The 21608-nt window shown below is 40.9% G+C and overlaps 1 protein-coding gene across 2 annotated transcripts; it reads right to left on the bottom strand.

Annotated features, from left to right (window-relative positions):
* Positions 1–6231: 6231 nt before the first annotated feature.
* cep170ab (centrosomal protein 170Ab) lies at positions 6232–21273 on the bottom strand. Of its 2 annotated transcripts, none has more exons than XM_084930519.1 (20): positions 21156–21273; positions 19926–20006; positions 19466–19611; positions 19252–19341; positions 18200–18278; positions 17930–17988; positions 17310–17472; positions 16449–16586; positions 15875–16333; positions 15413–15771; positions 15205–15324; positions 14957–15089; positions 12048–13511; positions 11656–11899; positions 11316–11424; positions 10960–11121; positions 10478–10566; positions 10033–10126; positions 9081–9132; positions 6232–8926 (listed from the first exon to the last, which is right to left on the bottom strand). In XM_084930519.1, the coding sequence occupies exons 3-20, from the start codon at positions 19568–19570 to the stop codon at positions 8664–8666; spliced, it is 4182 nt and encodes a 1393-aa protein (XP_084786645.1). In that variant the 5' UTR covers positions 19571–19611; positions 19926–20006; positions 21156–21273; the 3' UTR covers positions 6232–8663. The 2 variants fall into 2 exon arrangements, with proteins under 2 accessions (XP_084786645.1, XP_084786644.1); XM_084930518.1 differs by having other exon boundaries at positions 19466–19608.
* Positions 21274–21608: the final 335 nt, after the last annotated feature.

The following is a 21608-nucleotide window of genomic DNA, read 5'->3' as shown; positions in this document are numbered from 1 at the left end:
TCCCATCAGCCTAAGGCAGGGGTGCCCAATCCCAGCCCTCGAGAGCTACCGTCCTGCAGCTTTTAGATGCATCCCTACTCCAACACAGCTGAATCAAATAGTTTGATTACCTCTTCAGCATGCCATCAAGTTTGGCAAAGGCCTGATAACAAGCCATTCATTTGATTCAGGTTTGTTGGAACAAGGATGCATCTAAAAGCTGCAGGACGGTAGCTCTCGAGGACTGGGATTGGGCACCCCTGGCCTAAGGTGTACCTCAGCTGTGCTAATCAGCAGATGCAGTTGTCTCACTCAGCATTTATATAGATGCATGTTAGTAACATGCTTGCCACAAAAGCATTAGCACTTAGCTATGCCACAGAGGGTGGAGGAGTCTTTGCCACATTCACTCTCTTAGGCAAAAACAGATGTATTTGCATGGCTGGGAGCAAATAAGAATGACTCTCAGAGACAGGTCAGTAAATTATGCTACTGATATAGTAAGATAGAACTGCTTGAAATAACATTTATCAGCTGACTCTGTAGGCTACTCACAGCAAAATATTGCAACAGTGGTAGCATTCCATAGCTTTGTGGACTTTATCACAAATTAACCCGTCAAACAAGCAATTTGTGCTGTAGAGTTTTGGAGTGACTCCTTTAATACAACTAATACTCATGAATACATTCTTTCTTCAAAGTTTCAAATACATTAATACACAAAATGTATGCAGAGTACTTCCCAGGAGAGGTGAATGTTCCTAAAGCTGCACACATGGGGTCATACAATCACACTTTCAAACTGAGAAAGAAACAATGTGACATGCCGAATTGGATTTTCAGTGTTCCCAACCATTACAAGCTCAGACGGAGTTATGAAGGGCGATTTATAGCTCAGCAACAAAGTGAGTGAGACTCTGGTCACTGGCGGTCATGACAGAAAACTGTTGACATAAACAATTTAGTAACTGCACAGTCATTTCACTGATAGACTTTTGAATAGTAAGGCATAAAATACCTACCAAGCAACAATGAGCAAATGATCCAAATATAAGGGTTCTATAGCAGTAGAGGTATGTGTGAAAAATGATGATGGTGAAAGTATCTTATGGTGTAAATGTTTCAGCTAGCTTTATTGCTTCTGTTCTACAAAACAGGAAATGGATCCTAAATTTCTTCAAATTTTTTTGTCCTTTCTATATGTTGGAATCAAATGTTTCAAGATGCATTTAAAGCACCTGCTTTTTAAACTCAATTTAAAATGCTTTATTACTTTTTAACAGGCCATCTGTACTGTCCTTTGAGGCTTACATTTATAATTACTCTATATGACATCTTGTCTCCTTTTACTAGCTCCACATTAATTAAGGTGACCTCCCCTCCCGTTAAAACACCCCCCCTGTGATTGCCTGTGAAGAGTGCTTCTGTGTATAGGTGTTTCACCTTCACACCGAAAGCTCAACAGCAGGTTTTCCATGAGCGCACAGGACGTGGCATTTTCTAACGTCATAGTCAGGGTGATGTGCTGAGTGAAAGCTGACTGGGCACAGCGCCACGGGAGACAGCTAGGCAACATGCCAAAGGGACTTTGGATGGGGTGCAGATAGGGATCCAGCAATGAAAAATGATCCTGTTAGGTTGTCTCACTCTATCAGTAATTGTCTGTCCCCAGCAGAGCACTGGATTTACTAGTTCTCTTCAGCTAACAGGCCACATGGTTAAAAGACAGACAATCAGTTAATGTTTAACTTTTTTTTCATGACCAAGAATTTGCTTGATACAAAATTATTAAGATCTCAAGGTAATGGTCAGCAGCAGTCATTCCAGAAAACTGTTTACAATTTACCAGTAATGGAGCTTTGTTTACTAATGTATTGAATATGTACCAGTCAGTTTCTTGGGAGTGCTGATTAATAATGGTGATGCTTCACATGCTCTCTTTTAAAGAAATGCTTTCTGCAGGAGGCTTCAGAGGTCACAGCAAACTTTACACTTCGTCCCTTCCTGTCTCTCTGTACAGGACATTTTCTTATGTGCAGTAGAGTCCTCCAACACAAAGAACTAATTAATAGTCTCATATTTAAGAGCCACACAGTGCTAACACATTAGTATGTGTAATTATGATGATTTAAAAACCTTGCCATACACGCATTTTGGCTTTATTACTACAAGAATGAGAACAGGGTTAGCTAGTTTTTCTTGACAATTCTCTTAAATGTAACAACAATATCTCAGTGGGTATTTAAGTTACTGAAATGCAGATAAAGTGGATTTTTATGCTATGATGGACAATTTGCAGCAATAGGAAAGGGAATGTAGAGAAAATGGCTTTATACCGTTCTGCTGCTTATAAACGGGAAATAAAGTAAGTGAATCTCTTGGAAGGACACCCCGTAAATGCATAGCTTCATCAATTCTGCTCAATATTTTAAGTATATTAACTGGCTTCCGAAGATCTAATTGGCCTAACTGGATCTAAATCATGTCTGGAAAGATTCGATTCTGAGTTAAAATTCTGTGCAACAGAACTGTGCTGGGAGTAATGGTGCAATGCTTTAAAATGAATTAGAAATATTAGACATTTTTCCCTTTTTGTGAAAAATGCTAACACATAAAATGGTCAGAGATACATATCAGATTGATATTTATCCAGCCACCAAGCAGGAGGTAGCATAGATTTTAAGATTTTCATAGGCAGTAACCAGGATGGACAGGTTTAGAAATTAGTCTATAGAAGCTATCAGCTTAAGTTAAGTGGTTTAGAGCTAAAGTTAGAGAGGCATGACTGAGATGGTTGAACATGGTGCAGGATAGCGGATATACTGGCATAGTACACTGATATGAAACTACCAGGGGAAAGAGGAAGATTCATGGAAAGTGAAGGGGGACATGCAGAGGGCTGGTGTGACAAAGGATGATGCTAGAGATGAAGTAAGATTGAGGCAGATGATTTGGTGTGGTGACTTCTAAAGGGAGAAGCCATTGCATAGCTTACTTTTCCCTTTTTGGATAATTCCTTATTTGCACCTCATCTCTCATCATGTGATTTTTCATTTCTGAACAAATCATCAATCTTCAATCTTAAATATAATCAGCCTATCTCTATTTATTGGCTACCATTGGCCTTAAAGCTAGCAGTAGTTAAACTGTTACTCGAAAAGCCATCACTTGAACCAGCTGTCTTAGGTAGTTATAGGCCAATCTCCAACTTACATTTTATCTCAAAAATTTCTTGAACAATTGTAAAACAGCTAACAGATCATCTGCAGGGGAATGGTATATTTGAAGAGTTTCAGTCAGGTTTCACAGCTTTGAAGCATAATGTTTAAAGAAATAGTAACGCGAATGGTTATAAAGACGAGAACGGACTCAAACTCTAAGAAATCTGCAAAATCTGGTACGTAAACCTGAGCATTTGTCCTTTTTGGGTTGATGTGGATTTGCTGGCTGTGAACCAGCTGGAAAGAAAGTTGTAATTAATTTTCATTGGAGGCAACAGACCTCAGCTGCATACTCCAGTGTTAAAGCAGATACATCACAAGCATGCAAAGTGAATGGATTTCCAGCAGATGGAGTGAATCGCTCCTCTAAACTCACAGAATGGCTCATTGCATATTTGACAGTTGCTGATACCTTTTTTCTTCTAGCTAGTTTTACACATCTACAATAATCAAGGTTTAACTTTACCTCTTCACTTTTAAAAAAGTAACCTGATGTTTGTAAGGAAGTTGCTTACCCTTTCCAGCTTTTCTCTGTTTTGCAGGTAGATGGATGCAGAGTAGCCATGCTGCTGGATTGCACTGTAACTGCTGGTTTTCAGTTGGGACACATAGGGCAGAGGTGTTGGGGGAGCCTCGTCTTGCTCCCTTGACCTTGGATCATCTGACAGTTCCATTGATGACCTGTGTTCTGCTGCTGTCTGCTGGGGTGCAGAGATGCTCTGAAGTACACACACACACACACACACACACACACACACACACACACACACACACACACACACACACACACACACAGTTAAGCATACACACAGAGATGCTGCCACTCCTGTCCTCCTTTTTTTTTTTCCAATCTATCTTTCAGAAGCTGAATCAGCCACTTTTACTCTCTGTGGTGCCTGAGCTACAGTTTGTTCCCTGACTCTTACCAGTGTCTCTTCACTCTCCCCAGCAATTGGCAGGGTGTGTCTTTGTGTGTGTCTGTATGCGCATGTAGTACAGTCTCCCAGGCATAATGGGAGGGGCAGAAATGGGCTTCTGTAAGCTTGTGAACAGGGCGGAGGTGCAATTTGAGCAGCTGCATGGATGTAATGAACGAGACAGAACGCATCAGAAAGAGATTAATCTGATTGAGAAAAGTGTGAGTACGCTGTGAGACATGAAGACACGTACACATTCTCTTTCACACACACACAATTTTAGGAAATCGAATTTCTGCCATTTGCACTTCACATGCGGACACTGATACTGGCAGAGACAGAATGTCCTGAAGTACTCTAACTTCACCTTAAGAAACCTTTTATACAGGACCATATGCCAGGGGAGCACACACCACACACACAACGATTTTTATAGCCGCGACAGTTTATGTTGTGAATACAAAAAGGCTGCTGGTGTAAGAAAAACTGACTTTGCCCCGACCTACTTCACAACACAAGTAACCCTGTGACCACTGTGTTCATAGTACCGCAGTGATATTTACATTATTTGTCTCCTCATTGATTAAAGATTGATGGCTGAAATTATTTTAAACAATAGAATTTTGGAAATGCATTTAATGCGTTGTTTTACAAACTGATGATTTTTAACATTAATGTAATGATTATATTGTTAGCAGCCAGTTACTTTATGTTAGCATAAAGACTAAAGCTGTTTCCTAAGTCTTTAGGAGGTGGCATACATGATGTCAGGCTAACATTTGGAGGCTGCATTCTGAAGTGGAGCATTTTGGCCATTAGTGTTAATGTCTGGTTAATGGGAAGACAGGGCAAGCAAAGAGCATCATTCTTGTTACTGTTCTTCAATAGCGATTATAATATACAATTCCTTTTCCTCCCAATTTTCTGAGTTTAAATGTATAAAAAGCCATATGATAATCAATGACCATTACATTCACATTTTATTGACAATAATCTAAATTATGTCTCTGAGCACGGTTTCTGCCATCTGTACCACCCTATAGTTGATTTGAACACCCTGTTTGCTGACAAAGCTTGTCCTGTTGTTCTCCTCTCCAATGCAGTTCCACACTGATGAACATTCATCAGTGTGGAACTGCAGAATATGTAAATTACACAAGTAGCCCAAACAGTCACAGTGTAGCATCATACACCTTACTCACACTGAGGTTACAGGATTACTATTGCTGTAATACTACTAATGCAAGTTAAACTGAATAATGCATAGCATAAGCTGTGCATGACCTAACACATAATTTCACATAATTATATATGTTTAAACAATTACTTTTGAAAACTTTTTTTTTTTTTACAAACTATCAAACAGATACCTCAGAGCTCAAAAACTGCAGTGTTATGAAAACTTTATTTATATGCAATAAATGCAGTGTGAGGGTGGTAAAGCCCATAGGGAACCTGAACTTAATGAAACTAAGTGGGAGCAGTTTAGCCAAACTTAGCCCTTCCAGTAGATGAGCACCTGCACAATCCCTGATGTGCACCAGCAGTTGTGGTGAAAGTTGTTCACAGGGGAGAAAAACCCTGACACAGCTTTAAAGGATTAAGGAAGTGGAGCAGAATATCTGAAGACACACAATTAGTAGTGCGGTAACTCTAGCAGTGTGGCCTCTAAAACCTAATTTGTCGTGTGTACTTTCTTCTGCAAAGAGTTGGAGTGAAGCCAGACTGGGAGGTGGATTGTGGTGGAAGGATGGCAGTTCAAAAGAGATTGTGAGGTGATGAAGGGCAAGAAGTGGAAACTTAAATGTAATTAATTAATTAGTATTACTAAAGTTAGACAAATAAGTTTTGAACTCATAACTGATCCAACACATTATTAATCATTACCAGTTACATTTTTAGAGGAGGATGAGGGAGTTTTAAATACTTCTTAATTCAACCAAATATAGAAATAATATTGTTATAAGCAATGCAGTTAAACTCAACCAGCCTTTTGTCCCCCTGAGAGTGGAGGCAGTTGAAAAATCCATCCATCGGGCCATTTTCTTCTGCTTGTGCAACTGGCCCAGAGCCTATCCCAGCTCAGAGCCACTGAGTAAGCCGTGGAAAACAGCTCATGATTATCATGCATTTTATTGAAAATGAGAAAAACACTGATATTGCAAGGTTGACATTTAAACCTAACATCAATACAAAAAAAAGCTCATACAAAACATCCAAACAAAAAAAAATCTCCAAATGCTCAAACAAAAAGAAAGATAAAGTATGCCGAGCACAAAATGCAATTATTCATCTTTATTAAAGTTGTTTTGGCTAAAATGTTATTCAACAGTTCTGATCAGGATACATTCATATGTAAACATTGGTATGAGGCAAGACATTGGAAAACCTACCCAGTCATTACACTGTGGATCATTCAACAACAAAAAGCAGGACTTGGAGGTAGTCCCTGTCTATGCTGGTTCAAACACATTTAACTTGCAATCAGAAAGTAGTTTGATAAACCGTTCATCTCATCACGGTCAAAGACATAAACATGATAAAGGAGTAGCATTAGGGTGCATTATATCCTGGTCCCTCAGAGAATAATAGCAACATATATTGGCTTTGAAATGCAAAAACAAAAAGACTTCTACCTCCTTCTCGCCATCTTCCTTACATTGCACTCTCTAGTATCTAGGATTATAATGATTGTTTGAGCCAGGGCACTTGTGACAAAATGCATTTGGAAGAGGAAAATCCTTTTCTGGGAGCTACATTTCAGTTCACAATTTTCATTAACACATCGGGTTTATCTTTGATAAACTGTCTTCAAATGACATCAGCACAGGAAAAGGGGCATGGATGTAAGTTTTAAACCTAACTACTTTATAATATAACACTGGTACTAACAATATAGGCACCCAGTTCTTTTCCCAAAAATACTGAGGCTACCTTAGGCATTGCTATTGCAAACAGGACAAAAATATATAATTTGTAGGGGTGCAACAATACATCGTTATTGAACCGTTCGATACAGTGCTTTCGGTTCGGTACGCATATGTATCGAACAAAATTTTTTATTTAATGTATCAACTTTTCTTCTGACGATGCTGTCTGTGTTGAGCGCTCAGTGGATCTGGGTTCGACTACTCCGCCTAGGCTGCACTGTTGAGTGCAGATCCACTGAGCGCAGCGCAAGCTAGCAAGACAGAAGCTAATCTCGTTGCAACATGGCAACTGCCTCAACGCTACCCGAAATTGAACCTCCCCCACCCTCATTCAGATCTGGCCTTTGAAACTATTTTGGTTTTCATGTGAAGCATGACCGTGATGGTAAGTGCGTCATGGACAAAAGTAAAACAGTTTGTCGGATGTGCCACGCAATGCTCAATTGGTGGGAAGTAGTGTGTTAGCGCAGTTAGCTCGTTAACGTGTTGACGCCGTCAAGCCCCACGCACGGGGCGATCTGCGGTAACTTGCTAATGAAGATTTGCCGCGTTATGGCGTTAATGTCATTTTAACGAGATTAACAGCACTAGTGGGAACACAACGAATATGACTGCACATTTACGCCGACAACATCCTAGTGCAAAGACAAGTGGAAGCAGACAAAAACAACAAGCACGCATGCTACAAACTTTATTTAGACAGCCGTTAGCACATGATTCTCCTTATGGGGACCTGATTTGTTTAATATGCTGCTGAGAATATAGCCCAGAAGAAGCTTATAGTATAGCTTTTATTTTGGAAAGAGCCATTTCTCTGTAATAAACTCTCTTTTCCAAAGATGAGTGATTTCTCGATCAGATAGATTTTTTTATTATTATTTTGTTGTTTCAGCAACATTACATTTAAAAACTGTACTTTTGAGTTAAAATATATATTTATAATTTTAATAAATGACAAATTAAAAAGTCATGAAAAAGTATCGAACCGAACCGAACCGTGAATTTTGTGTATCGTTGCACCCCTAATAATTTGATAAATAACTCTTAGGCAGGACAGAAGAACACTTTCAAACATGGCTCCTTGACACTATTGCACCTTTTCAGTTTGGGTTTCCATGTTGGCTCTAAGTCTGTCAAGCTTTTGTGTCACTTGCAAAGAATGCAAGGTAAAAGTTTGGTCTGCTTTTGCTCATTTCAAGCCAAAACAGTAGAATAATTAAAAGGGAATTTGGTAGGTTTAGGTTTAACATCACATCTGCCCTTTTTCTCAAATGTTTTCAAGGATAATGGGTAATGATAATGAGCTGCAACACAAAAACACAGATGGGTTACTGTATATGATGTCAAAGCTTCTTCGTTAGCCTAGCAGTTAATAGTGTAATATTGTCATATAATAGAGCTGTCATCTCAAGAGATTCCCTTTGACAGTGTTGGAATTTTAGAGTCCTAACATAATTTAGTTTGACTGAAAGAGCAGAGAGACTTTTCCATATAAAAGGCATTGCTCTGGGTCCTTATCTTATCTCAGAAAAACTTCTAACCTCACACCAGGGTCTGCTCTGAGGGTGTCTGATATCTCCAATAGATTGCATTCTGGATTATTCCACCGTGGAATGTCAGTTGTAGGAATTAGAGCTCTGCTGTAGCCCTGGGTCTCGTTCTGACACATCTGCATGGTTTGAAGATCCAACAGGTTCAGTGGACAGTAATTCAGGCCTGGAGGATGAAAGTGTGCGTGAAGAAGCTTCTGCTTCAGTTTGTAACACAGCTGCCCTCTGCTGAGCCCCTGGGCTGATCTTCTGGTCAGTCAGAGGACTGGTCAAGCCCAGGTTGGACAGGGCATCCAGAGTACCATCTGGATCTACCATCATGTCAATTACTGTCAGTTTGGAGCAGAGAAAAACAGTCCCACTTAATACATCATATGACTTCCCGTGGTGTAGACTGCAGTAACACTGCAGAATACAATACAACAATACAATATTTCACGCTTTTCTTCCAAAAACTAAAGAGAAGCATAGGTAGAGGCATACCCATCAGTTGTCTTTCCACCCTCTTCAAGTCTTGAATGATGGTTGAAATTTCCTGTTAAGAGAATGTGATAAAAAAATGAAAGCTGGTCTCAGGCCTGATTAAGTAAGTGAAGGCTCTTACAGCAAATAAATCAACTCGATTAATCTTTTCATTGCCTCAGGAAAAAGTTTGGAGCCGAGCCCTTTACACTCAGTAATGCTTTACGAGCCCTTTAACTTGTGTCATGGACACACATATCTCTTTTCAGAGGTTCACATGAGGCCAGACAGTGTTACAGTCAGAATTTATGATCCTGCGCTGGAGAGAGGTAAAAGTGTGTAGAGGTAAAGTTGTAAGTCTTTTTTTCTCCAAACAGTGTAATCACATTTGGTGCCTAAATACTGAAATTAATTTGAAGTTAATCTAAAGGGTGTATGACATTGTTGATTTGATTCTCCAAACAGCTATAGCACTGTGAGCACTCACTATGATTGCTTGCAATAAGTAATCAGAAAATGGTAAGGAATGACTGGATTTAAAATAGTGTTCAATTAATTTAAGCCAAGAAAAGACTAAAAGATTACTTCTATAAATGTATACTTATGGAATATACTGTGACTGTGGACTTCTTTTTTAAAATTTGGTTGAATTAAACTGTGCCAAAATAACCCCAATAAGGAAAGATGAGTTTGCGGTTGGTTATCTATCGGCTCACATTCCAGAAACTTCAATACATTAAATGTAGAGTCTCCGTAAAATAAAGACAGAATCGGATCACAATCTTGTTACACACTGTATCTGTTTTTCTCCATTGCAATCCATCCTTTTAAAATATTTCATGGTGAACAAGCGCTGTACTGACTGATGGACCAAAATGCTAGACTAATATTGTAATTTCTACACCAGAGCTGCCTATTTGGCTATAAATATCACAGTCCTGTCTGTTTCACAAGCCTTCAGCAGATTCATCACCTTGTTTGAGCTCTTGAGCAGTAAGGAGTCATGCTCTGCTTGCAGTTTGGTCTCAATCTCATCCCATTTTCGTTCTTTATCCTTGAAGAGGATCCTGCAAAGCCAGGTTGTTACAAAAATAGGATAAAAATGAAATACATAAAACATGTTTAATATAGATTAAACGTGACTGCTTAAATTATTTCATTCAGATGCCATCAGCACATTGTAGCACTGAAAAAAATCTGCCTTTGAATTGTCATTCTAATGAGAAAAATATGTAACTGGGTGGCGGAGTAAGCCTGTGTGATGTGTCATTCAAACTGTGTCACCTGCTATTTCCAACAAAAAACACAGACAATATTTGTATCATGCAATCCCTCTTTAGTGTGTGCATTGAATATATAAATAACCACAACAACAAGTGAAAATCAATTTTTGTTTAGCGCAGTCAAACAATACTTGCCTGATTTTGCAGGTTGTTCTGTCAACAGATTGGCGTATCCTGGTTGACAGCTGAGTCACAGAAGCTAGCAGCAAATTGTCTGGGACCGCCTGAAAGACAGTAAAAAAATATCATCTGAATTTACCAGTTATAAATTAGTGGCATAAAGTGATTAATTGACACGGTAAAATGTAAACAACCTGTACTATTGCTACATTTAGATAATTTAAGTACATCATTTTTTTCATTAGCTTATTAAGGGATGACTGTAACTAGCATGTATCGAGCTCCCTCTAGTGACAAACAGTGGCACAGACTGACATGAACGTCTTGCTATTTTTGCTCTTAACATAACTCTAAACTTGCTGTGTATGCTGGTTCGCATACTTTCACTTTCTAATGCAGAGAAGCACATCAAATTCAAAATCTACATTAGCAGTATGGTACATAGCAGGCCATATATTGAGGAGAACATTATATTTAAAATTGAAGCAAGGCCTTACATCATCTCTATTCCATGTCTGTCGCCGAATGGACCGGGAGCTCTGTCCGCTAGACCTACGAGATCGAAGCTCCACAGACTGCCCATTGGTTCCCAGAATGCTATTATGCTGTGTGGAGGAGCCGCCGAGGTCCAAACTGTCATCAAACACACGCTCCTCCAACTGAAACGGAAATAAAATATATTGAAAATTGATATTCTTTCCTCAGATCCTATTTTTTTGTCCATGTTATGTAATCAGACTTAAGAATTAAGAATCTGTATTCTATTAGCATTAGGATTGCTATGAATGTTATTGAATAAACCGAATCCTTATATTTTGTATGCTATAATTAGTTTAAGATGCAACAACTATACCAGAGCTCCAGGGTCGGTCGCTGCAGGGCTCACTGAGTCAATCTCCCCTGCCACATCATGAATCTCTCTGGCTAGCATGGCCAGGTCTTTTGCAAGATCTTGACTTATCCTGTGGAGCAAACATAAGTATGATGTTATTTTGTTGTGTTATTTTGTGATATTTATTTAAAACAAAATAACAGCTGTAAAATAAGATCCAATAAAAAGAACTGCAACCCTAAGCTAAAAAAAAAGAAGCAATAAAGAGGCACATGCCCTAAAGCAGGAAAAATGTGTTAGAATACTGCTATCTGACTCATTCATCCACTCATATACACAGGAGTACTTCTCACCTACGTACCTGGCTATTTCCTCGCTGTGTGCTGTCCAATCTCTCATATACTCATCCTGTTCCCTAGAGTGCTGCTTCACGGTAGCTAGGCCTGCAGGATTTGGGGTTGCTGGAGCTGAACCTCCAAGCTGGGCTACTCGAGTAGACGGGAATAGCCGTGTGTGCCCCTGCTTGGATATGTGACGATTTGAGCCATACTCATCCTCTGAGGTGGAAGCATACTCCACGGGTACACGGCGCCACCGAGTTCCAGCTGAGGAAAGAATGGCAGTGAAGCTTAGATGAAGCTTAAGATGCCAGATGAATTCTTCTTTAAGTAGATAATTGCAGGTAACTGTACAATCTTTTGGCAGTCAAAACATCATTAGGAACATTTAAAGAAAAAATGTGTACACACTTACATGCAGTTGTGGCATGTGATGAGGTTCCTTTACTCTTGTCAGGTAGCTTGGAGGCACTGTTAGCTCTTGCTCTGGGTCCAGGCATTGAAGTCACATTGGACCCTCTCAATCCTTGCCTGATGCCATAATCACCTGCACCGCGGGCACCCAGACCTCTACTCCTTGTCACAGTGGCCTCTGAGTCACTCTGGGCAGACGGGGAGCCCACTCTTGGCCTCCTTGGCTGTGCCAGAGCTTCTATTCTGGACATGCCTCTTTTTGCCATTCCTGTCTTGGATGTGGAACTAGCAGTGGAGGCCTCAGAGGCCACAGACATCCGGTCTAGGTCAGCAGGTTCAGTGTCTGAGGAATCCCCCAGCCGGGCTCGCCGCAACAGTGATGCCCTGGTAGGCCTGGGCTTGGGGACACTGGTGGCTTTACTGGCGGAAGCAGAGGCAGGAGCTTGACTGATCTTAGCCCGGCTAGACTTAGTGCTGGCTCCAACTGTTGTGCTCCCTGTCTGACCTCTAGCATGTGAGTTTTTGGAGTCTTTCGTGGAGGTGGGCTGTGAGTCTGATAAGAGAGAATTGGAGTTGACATCATCATCAGTGAGATCCAGGGAAGTCCAAGGACGGTTTGGCTGTGAAGGACCAGAAGTTCTATTCTTGACCCTCTTGTCCTGGGTCTCCCTACCACCAGCAGGACCCTTGCCAGATGAGCACACTACAGTTTTTTCTTTCTGTTGTCCTGCTAGAGTTCGGCGTTTCTGGACTACTTTCCTTGCTCCATCAGCTTGGCTTACTGTACTTGTCGTGTCAACATCTGACTCTGGTGACATGGATCCTTCAATGGACTGACTTGGGGGATCGCCTTGGTCTGACACAGTGGTTTCTAGAAAGGCTGCTACAGCCTCTGAGTCTTTCTGCAGTGTGGCGCTGTCGATGCCAGGCTCTCTAGATTGAGTTTTGCCTGTGAGACCATCAATACGTGGTATGAGCTCTATAGGGACGTTGGAACTTGGTTTCTCCACAGTGAAGCTCTCCTGTCTCAACAGGGGTTTCCCACTACTTTCCCTGGCTTTCTCCTCTTCTTTTTTCCTCCTCCGTACTTCCTCCATTCTTTTTTCCCCGCTGGTCATGGGACGAGGTGGGAGCTTTGTCAACACACCTGACTGACTTGACCTCCCACCACCACTATCCTGCGACTTGGCTGGTGATGAACGACTAGGGCTGCCACTGTGACTGCCCACACCTCCTGTGCACTGGCCAGGTCGAGTCTTTCCTCTGCCCACCTTTTCCTCCTGGTTTTCTTTCTCCTGTAGCTCTGTATCCTGTTTCTCCCCCATATCTGCACGTAGGCCTGAGCCTGGGGTCCTCCTTCCTAGGCTGAGATCCTCACCAGGCAGCTGGGGTAGGGTTCTCCTCTTGCGCTCTGTGTACCCAGTAGAGGCAAAGGAGGCTGAGTGGCTGGATTCACTTATATCAGCTGAAAAGAAAGAAAATATTTGATCAGAATGTGCATTAAACATACATAGTGGATTACATACTGGTAGAATCAGTGCACTGTTAGAGGTGTTTGCCAGATTTTTAATTTAATAGTTGGCTATAATAAAGATCCCTAACAGAAAGTCCCAATAAAAATTTGTTCAATTATTTTTGCAACTTGAAGCAACAAGAAGCTAAAACATAAAATTCAGATACAGTGGAACCCCGACTTACGAAATTAATTAGTTCCCGAGGGTCTTTCGTAAGTCAAAAACTTTCGTAAGTCAAAGCACCCATCGTGCCTTTTGAGTGAACGATAGGCTATAGGCTAATTGCTAACTGCAACAACAATACGTCGTTCAAGTGGAACAGCAAAGCGCAAGTACAAAAGCCAAGGGGGTTGTCACATGATTCGGAAGGCATTGTGGGCATTGTGGGCTCAGCCAATCAGAGCCAATGGAGTTCGTTACGCGGGCATTTTGCTGTAACACGGGCAGAAATATTGCCGTTACGTGCCTTTGTAACTTGAATTTTTCGTTAAATGGGGTATTCGTAAGTCGGGGTTCCACTGTAGTTAGTCAGAAAGGTTATTTTCTTTAAAAAACACAAAAGCTGCAATTTCAGACCTTTGACTGAAAGTGTCACAAGTTAAGAAACTATTTTGTCTTCCACTTGTAAAATATTGCGATACTTCAATATTTTAACATGAAACCTCTGGCTTCACTGTGGTCACGTGACTCTATTGTGCCAAATGCAAACAATTACAGTCTGCTGTATGTTAGTGAAATAAACAGGAATAAATCTTCCTCTTGGATATGAAAAGTTGCTTGCCTAATGCCTATTTGGTGAAATGTGACCAGCAGCCTGGCAGCTATGTTAGGTAACCTGAAGAAGGCGTCGTACTCTTTCTGACACATGCCATTTTAGCTTCTGTGCATTTAAGGAGACCACCTAAGCTATCTTTGTTCTGAGTGGCTGCTGTGTGCCTAAGATGGCCACTCTATTTGTTGTCCACAGTCTAAAGAGTAGAAACTACATAAAGAGAGCGATAAGTTGTCATTGGTTGGCTATATTGCACAAACCAATTAAGAAGAAAGCCTGCATGCATTCATATCCTTGACAAATTAATTTAACTTTTATCTCATCTGGATTGCTCTTTGCATTGTAATTATCCACCACTGTAACAGTATACCATAGCTATTACAGAAAAATGACAAGCCTAATGTGACAGACTGCTGTATAAGTGAATTATGAGTAAATTTGTGACACCTGTCTACTTATGCTGCTTTTACAACGTGTTTATCATTTAACCCCAGTGTGTGATTGGCCCCTGTGGACTTTGTTTAGCAAAAGTTTACATACTGAAGCATGAACAAAATGCTGAAATTAATTTAATAAATATTAAAGGAATCCTTTTTTGAGATTCAGTAAACCTAAACTTAATACCTCTGTCCTCCGTGACCAAGATGTGGCTTTCGCCTCCTGACCCTTCAGGGTCAGTCCTAATATGACTGGCAGCTAGAGTAGCCCACTGCGACACCCAGCGTGGACCACCCACCATCAACTCTTCAGACAAGACCTAAACAAGCAAACGTGAAAATAAAACAAAAACATGTCAATAACTGGAAACAGATGTTGCTTTAGTCAGTCAGCAGACAGCTTATTGAGTATAACTTAGAAGAACGCTGTTACACCTCTGTCTCCATGCGTCCGGGTTTTCCTCTGTCTCCAGTGCCAGACCTTTGGGAGGTGAGTCTTTCTCTCTGGTCAGCACTCCCCACCCTGGACCCAGACTCCTGGTCCACACCAAACACCTAACATATACACAAGTAATAAAACATATTATGATCAGGAGATTAGATGATAAACTATAAAAAAGAGTTATAACTTTAACGTTTTTACCTTGTCAATCAGTTTCCTAGCCTCTTCTTCTTCATGATCTCCATTCTCCAGCTCGATGGTATAAGTCCCTCTATCGCTATAATCATCTCCATGATGATAGCACTCATCGCGCCCGCTCTGTTGATGGGGTGCTGAGCCACGTCTCCTCTCTGCTACTTTGGATGTTGAAGGTTTACGACGACGTGCAGGACTGTCTTCCTCTGCAAAGAGACCCTCTGGTACGTTTGCACGACCCTCTCTGATCTTCATCCCTGTGCTTCCCCAGAGTCCCCATGAGCGCTCTTCTAGCGCTGCAGCCCTGCGCTGTTCACCCAGTGCATTTTCTGAATCACTCTGAGTGCCATCCTCATGTTTACTACCTGGAGAGTGAGGTAATAGATCAAAATGTTGCATAAGAGTGATAAAGTAAGTATTGCATGTAATACTGTACACTATACCGAACTCTATATCATATAAACACACCTTTAAGACTCCGCAGTTGTACAGGCACATCGCTTTTCACGCTTTCTCCATCATCCTCTGCAACCGTTTCTTTCAAAGCCAATGGTAACTCATTCTGAGCAAGCCAGTCAGCAACTTTGACTTCTGCTGCGACCATGGCTGTCTGAAGAGGACTCAGCTCCTCCCCAACAGCCCTTTTAGGGCGTGGCCTGGTCTCTGGTCCTACCTTCGCAACCCTGTCTTTGACAGTCACTTTACCTGAGGCCCCAGGATCAAACTCAATGGTGAAGGAGGCGTGGCCATGGGCAGGCTCTGTTACAGCAGAAGCACCACCCTCTTGTTCTCTTGAGATGGATTCACTGCTGACTTTACTTCCTGAGGGATCCTTTGCATCCTTTGTTGGGATCTCGAAGTAGCTAGGCTCCTGATTAGAGGCTGTTTGCAGGGTACACTTTGGGATCTCCTCACTTTTCTTAGATTCTGGCACAATTAATACAAAGATATTTGTCTGGCACCGTAAAGTTTACAGAATATTTGTAATATTTCCAAAAAAGTAAACCAAAGAAAACTGATAATGAGCAATAATTGTTGGTACCTGCTTCAACTTTTTCTCGTTTCCGGTCTGAACTCTTGTCCTCTGACTTTCCTGGATGCTGGTCTTCCGTGTCTCCATCTCCCCACCAGGCAGGCTGGCCATACAGGGGGGTACCCCTGTGCAGCACTGTGACATCCCCTGCCAAAACAGTACATTTCTTTATATATAGGAATGCACATATGTATTAATTGAGGCTTAGAGACCCTTAATAGGCTTCAGGTAAAGGTCATTGTAATGCAACATCCCCAATATTACTGCATATAATTTGCCATCTATAGTTAGGCCCTTGATTCAGTTAAATTTGATTCAGTTAAATTCTATTTATATAGTGTCAAATCACAACAGTTGCCCAAGGTGCTTTTTATTGTAAGGTAACAACCCTGCAACCCTCTGTGATCATTGACTTTAGTGGTTTTTCATGGTCTTTCAGGCCTTGGGGTGTTGCTGGGTGGACCACTGCATTCCTTTGTTTTACATCTCTTTGGATCATACTAAGAGTTCCAGAAAATGGATACCAAATGCAAGTTCAACATTTGGAATTAGCTGTCTTTTATCTGTCTAATTTGTCATTAAATAATAACAGAAAAGACAACAGGGAAAACAGGGAAATATATTTCACACATCTTGACTGTCTGATTTTGAATCCTCTGTGGCATTATACAGAAGCTAAATTACCAAACTTCTGCCACTGTCCCAGAGTACGGCTGCTATAGTTTGTAGTCCTAAATCTATTTAAGAACTACCTCTAAAAATTCTTTCATTATCAGTTTATGTGTCTGGGAATATTTTATCGATTCAAGGTATTAGATTTACTATATTATATGTGTCCAGTGTCCTTTAACTTTCAATGCTCAGACTTACCTGTTGCCTTGTCCTCTGACCTGTTGGCCTCACTTGGCTTGGCAGTGGCTCCCTCACACGCCTGTGCAGCTGCTGCCTCGGGTGGTTTGACTTGAGATTTGGATGATTCTGCCTCTGGGAGTTTCTTCTGGTTCAGCTGAAGTTGGCTGCTAAACTTTTCATGCTGACAAATTAGACAACAGAAACAAGGGGAATTAGCAAAAGACAAAGGTTACACAATACTGTCAAAATAATTACGATGTATATCTTGTCTAGATTTTTTCTTGCTTTTTAATCTTCCAGATAGCATACAGTTAGGCATACTGATCGTATGCCATACTGTTAGCATATATTTTGAATGATAATGTGCTATGTTCATCTAGCTCATGAATAAGAAATCTGCATTTTTTTGTTTTTTTCTGCAGCTACCTGGGCAGTTTTTGTTGATGAAACAGCGAATTCATCAATCTTGAAAAGTCATTTTGCCTACTTCAGCAGAACTCTTTGATCTATTCTCTACAATATTGCTCCTAACTGATGAAAAAGTACAAGATCTTTGCACCTATCCTGTTTCAAACACAACTATTTACACCATCTTCAAACATATGAATATTGTTCTTCTGTGTAGCGTGTCATCTAACCTTGAGGGCCTCCTCAGGAATATGCATCTCTCCTCGAACCACAGTAAACAGGTTGGTATGTGAGACAAGTTAAGGTAAAAGATGACGAGCCCTTTGCAGGGATGAGAAACCTGCACTGATAGCCTTATCTATTATGCAGTAGGCAGAGTGCAATGAGAATTCACAGGCTATTCAAGAACAGATAAAGTTACAGTGCACCCCGTGTTCACTGACCTTGTACTGCGTGCTACTGGGTTTGACAGATAACACAAGAACACATTCAAAGGATATCATATCCAAACCTCAATTTGTCATCAATTTTCAGCGTGACATAGATTTGCTCCTGTATTCTGACATCGTTGACAAATGTCTGGGAACAAACAAAGAAATGTGGTTAGGAACAACATATGAGGACTTTGTACAAAAGTGAGATCATTTAAAGTCTCCTGAAATCTCAGTACTGCTTGCATAACAATGATGCTGTCCACAACACACAAACCAAGTGCCAATTTTGTACCAGACCTTTAGTCACAATCCTAACCATATTTAACACAAAAAAGCTTATTTCATGTTGAATTTAGGTAAGGGAAACATCTGTACACACATAAAAATGTTTGTACTCTGCCATTTTTTCATCCATCTGTCTTAAAGCTCTTACCCAAATTAGGATCATGGGTGTGACCCTGAACATAGAGAGACAAACACACACACACCCACAGTCAATTTAGAATCACTAATTAGGATAAAATTTATGTCTTTGGGTTATGGGAAGAAACCAGAGCACTTGGAGGAAACCCACAGATTCACAGGAAGCACAAGAAGAACATGCAAGCTCCACAAAGAAAGGCCCCAGCTGACTAAGAGGTTTGAACCAGGAGCAGTGAAGTGACAGCGCTAACCGCTGCACCATCAAGCTGCCTGTCATAAGCTATGTATAATATTTGCACTACCGAAAATGACGTCTTTCAGTTTATTTAGGGTTGGAAAATAATTTAAATCCAAAGAAGAAACCAAATTATGTTAGAACAGGTTCACGACTACTTTTGTAAGCAGTAAATTGCTGAAGCAGTTAAGGGGCACTCTGGCAATTTAGTACTCAAAGTAATGCATTTCTGTGAATACTGAGGGATTAAGAGAAACTAATAAAAAATTTGTAAAAATGGAAGCAGTAGAAGATGGCCACGGCCCGAAAAAGAATAAATAAGAATAAATAAGGTATACTTTCAGGGAAATGTTTGATATTTAATTTTGGGACACGCTGATGTAGATTTTATTGCATTAAAAAACATTAGGCAGGGGTTGCTTTAAGACACATACACATAAATTAAAAAAAATTCACTCACCCCATTTAAGCTGCCCAGGTCCTTAACTTTATGTTCATCCGTATTTGGCTCATAGTTGATGACAGCATGCTGTTTGTCCACACTACGGGACTGAACCATACAAGATCCAGTCAATCACTATAATCCTCACTAATCTCAGTGCTTCAGATAAAAATCCAGTCAGAGTAAGAATGACAGCTCAGATCATATGTCGGGTGGATTCACAGTACAGTACCTGCAGCATAAGCTCACAGTCATCCCTTCCTACAAAGATCATCTCTCTGGGGAGACGATGGCGTGTCCCCCCACCGCTCACCAGGAACCAGGAAGTCAGACTCATCTCTGCCTGACAAGTTCACATGTGCCCCTTAATGCATCCTGCTGAAAACAAGAACAGTGTTAGACTGCAGTTTATAGCTATAAATCTATTAATGAGACCATTAAATATTTATCCTTCGATCAATGAAAAAATATACTCTTACACTGTAAACGGGAGTGGGTGAGGCATGCTGTTTCATATAATTACATAAAGCAAAAATTATTTCAGCATTTGTGCGTGTGCTTGTGTGTCATATGCACAGTAGCTATTTCGGTTATCACCCGAGGACATTGGCAAGCTTATTAGTCCATGTAGTGCAGCTAACAACAAGAAATTAAAAAAAAATTTAAGTTCCAAAAATAAAGAGACAGCTTACAGTATTTCAGGCATTCTTCTAAACTCCCAAAGTGAGTCGCTCAGCAGGATTGTCCTGTCATCAGCTTCACAACGCACTCCACTGAAAAAGGAGGAAGAATAGTTAGATACTGTGCAAAAAGAGAGTGCATGTGAGGGTGACAGGGAGATGGGGCTTAGAAAGAAAGAGATAATAAAACATGTAATATGACAGCTAATTCAATCAGATCCAGAAACTCTGAGCCAAACAGAAGACAGGCATATACACCGACCACAGGAAGTCAAGGAAACAGAGAAAATACAGACATAAATAGAAAATCCACTTCTCTGCTCCCCATGATTCTCTCATATGATTTCCAGGCAGTTGTCAGGATTCCCATGCACACAAAACAGCACAACAGCGCTTTTCACTGACACAAACACCCCGTCCCCTCTCTGCATTATTAGTAGGCAGGCCTGCTGACTCATGCTCCCAGGGAGTCATAGGTGAATTAGTAAGATTTAATTACGCACACGTTGTCATATGTGAGGCTCCTTTTTGTACGTCAGCTCAAGCCCTATGGGACTTGACAGCCCCCAGCCTCCCAATAGAGAACTACGTGGTCCATCCTTTCAGTAGGCTGGCTCCTAGTGGCCCAGATTTTCTCTTTAGACGCTTGATCACACACACAGCTTCACCCACTCTGATATGAATCTCCTCTGCAAATGACCACACATCAACTGAGGCTGCACGCGGCAGCAGCTGATGGGTTAGAGTCGGCCAATGACTGAGCCTGAAAATTAGCTCGGTTAGGCCATGTCTCAGTCCAGCGTTCATCATGGAGCCATTTAAGAATGATACCAAAGACCAGCGAATAATAAGCAAAAAATATCATCTAATTTCATCCCAATATCGCGCAGATTGTAGGATAAACACAAGACTGGGCACAATGAGTCTAACATTTATTAGCGACATGTCATCTGAAGCGTGCATTAATCTGTCACGTTCAGTACATCTTTACGCACACCTTTTAAGCCAAACACAGGCTAATTTAGACAGATATCTGTTATCACGTGCTTTAAAGCCAACGAAATCATGTTTAGGATGCTGCCTGCTGATATCCCACGATCGACCATTATGGGCGACGTATAGGTCTGTCGCACAAACAGCGAAGCTCATTTCACTGTCTTCATCCTTATATCAGAGGAAGCAACCAAAGGCATCAGCGCAGGCCTGTTAGGGAAATAAAACGATGGCAAAAATGTCTCTCACCAGGTGCTCTATGGGCAAACAGCATCCGATGAGTAGAAGGTTATGAACAGCGATGCTGCTGCTGCTCCTGCAACCCCTCTGCCCAGCCTAGGTCCTTCAACACTGCTGTGTCTTGGCCTCAAGGTGGCGCAATGCGCTCATGTAGGAAAAGATGAGGTTATGTAATATAGACAGCGAACCATGAGTGGCCCATATTAGGTGGATGATGGATCATTTATTTTGGGCATTGACTCGAAAATTAAATTGAGTTGGCATATAAATTACAATCGTAAGACTGAAAACGCTGAAAGGCAGAGTACAATAATAGGAAATTAAATGCATGCATTGTATATAAATGATACGATTTGATTATATTTGAATTGAAACTTTTTAAAATTATAATGTAGCTGCTATGTTAGTATTTCAATGTTTTAGATTAAGCACTAGAGTGAGTAGTCTACTGGTTTCCAGCTC

The sequence above is a fragment of the Perissodus microlepis genome, chromosome 6 (genome assembly GCF_051167445.1).
Source record: "Perissodus microlepis isolate ML-2025 ecotype Zambia chromosome 6, ASM5116744v1, whole genome shotgun sequence".
Lineage (NCBI taxonomy): Eukaryota > Metazoa > Chordata > Actinopteri > Cichliformes > Cichlidae > Perissodus > Perissodus microlepis.
This window is presented reverse-complemented; position numbering and strand designations above follow the sequence as displayed.

Excerpts from the sequence above, each read along its gene's own strand:
- cep170ab (XM_084930519.1), bottom strand. The coding sequence starts at position 19,570 with ATGAGTCTGACTTCCTGGTTCCTGGTGAGCGGTGGGGGGACACGCCAT. Across the intron at positions 15,772-15,874 it reads ACAACTGCGGAGTCTTAAAG|GTAGTAAACATGAGGATGGC; the intron begins GTGTGTTTATAT and ends CTCACTCTCCAG. Across the intron at positions 8,927-9,080 it reads GGTGGAAAGACAACTGATGG|TAATTGACATGATGGTAGAT; the intron begins GTATGCCTCTAC and ends CCAAACTGACAG.